The sequence below is a fragment of the Gobius niger genome (genome assembly GCF_951799975.1).
Source record: "Gobius niger genome assembly, chromosome: 5".
Taxonomy (NCBI): Eukaryota; Metazoa; Chordata; class Actinopteri; order Gobiiformes; family Gobiidae; genus Gobius; species Gobius niger.
This window is the reverse complement of record NC_136856.1, coordinates 29159534-29161017: the sequence shown is the minus strand read 5'-3', so window position 1 is coordinate 29161017 and position 1484 is coordinate 29159534. Positions and strand designations below refer to the sequence as shown.

The 1484-nt window shown below is 49.9% G+C and overlaps 1 protein-coding gene across 1 annotated transcript; it reads right to left on the bottom strand.

The window, feature by feature from the left end:
* Nucleotides 1-520: 520 nt before the first annotated feature.
* LOC306963174 (histone H2B 1/2) lies at nt 521-1078 on the bottom strand. The gene has a single exon (XM_079556658.1). It carries the CDS (start codon nt 1013-1015, stop codon nt 641-643), a length of 375 nt encoding a protein of 124 aa, XP_079412784.1. The 5' UTR covers nt 1016-1078; the 3' UTR covers nt 521-640.
* Nucleotides 1079-1484: the final 406 nt, after the last annotated feature.

The window sequence follows — 1484 nt, the reverse complement described above, 5'->3', positions numbered from 1 at the left end:
TTGTTTGGCAAACCCATGGCTGGAGCTCTCCCTGGTGCTGATATCTTGCAGGAGCAGGAGAATTTCTTGGTTTTGGTGAATAAGAGAAAGATGTTGCACATGAGCGCCTATGTGCACAGACTCGTATTATTGTGCTATTATTTGTATAGTTTTTTGGTTATTTGGCGCTTGTAAGAGAGATTTGTTAGAGTTTAATGAAGCACTGTTTGAATGGAACGGGTGCACCAATCAGCTTCGAGAGTCCACATCCCGCTCTTTCTATGCGCTTGTGTGATTCAAACCAGCTCCAGTCCACCCCCCACACACAGCTGCACTAAAGCAGATTGACTGATGCACAAAATCACCCTAACATACGGAATATAATAATCAAAAATGCCCTATAGCAATCACAACGGAATAAAGCTTTTGAAGAGCGCTAATGGACAGAGTGCAAAGCAGTGGTCCACACTTCATCTGTCGGCCGACCAAGAACCAGCCTTTGTGTCAATCAGTTATGAACATTTCCAAACATAACCTATACAAATGTCAGTCTAAATGTAGCTGATTCTGATCACAGTGTTGAGGTTCTGAAGTTTGCTCCTTTTCAACAGTGGGCGGCTCTTAAAAGAGCCTTTGAATGGATCATGAGCAGAGGCCGTTTTTACTTGGAGCTGGTGTACTTGGTGACGGCCTTGGTGCCCTCGGACACGGCGTGTTTGGCCAGCTCTCCGGGCAGCAGGAGGCGCACGGCGGTCTGGATCTCCCTGGAGGTGATGGTGGAGCGCTTGTTGTAGTGCGCCAGGCGGGAGGCCTCTCCTCCGATGCGCTCAAAGATGTCGTTCACAAAGGAGTTCATGATGCTCATGGCCTTGGAGGAGATGCCGGTGTCGGGGTGCACCTGCTTCAGCACCTTGTACACGTAGATGGCGTAGCTCTCCTTCCTGGTCTTCCTCTTCTTCTTGCCACCCTTCCCGGCGGTCTTGGTGACGGCTTTCTTGGAGCCCTTCTTGGGCGCGGACTTGGCGGGTTCAGGCATGTCGATCAGTCGTACTTGACAGTCGGCTAAATGCGGCAAACTGGCGCGGAGCCGCTTTATACCCTCCTCATGCAGACACAGGTGGGCCAGTCCTCTTCTCTGATTGGTTTACTGCAGGAGGGGGGAGGGGAATGAGCACTGGTTTCCATGGTAACCCCTTCTGCCTGGATGGGTCTGCATCTGCCACAGTATGGTCTGAGGTGGACTAGATACTGTAGGCCAGGGGTGTCCAAACTTTTTTCATGGGGGGGCCGCATACTGAAGCGTACACAGGGTGAAGGGCCATAGATCGGTGGTTAGTGCCGCAAAACCTTCGACTAGCAGAGGTTTAAATTGCGCCCCACACCTTTATTTATGCTCAAAACCTTCATGCCAGCTCTGTCTCACAGTACAAGGTTAGTTGTTTGGTTAGAATTGTGTGGAATTATTACATTTCAAATGAAAAAGGACTATCTCTGATGATGTGTCC

Excerpts from the sequence above, each read along its gene's own strand:
- LOC306963174 (XM_079556658.1), bottom strand. The coding sequence starts at position 1,015 with ATGCCTGAACCCGCCAAGTCCGCGCCCAAGAAGGGCTCCAAGAAAGCC.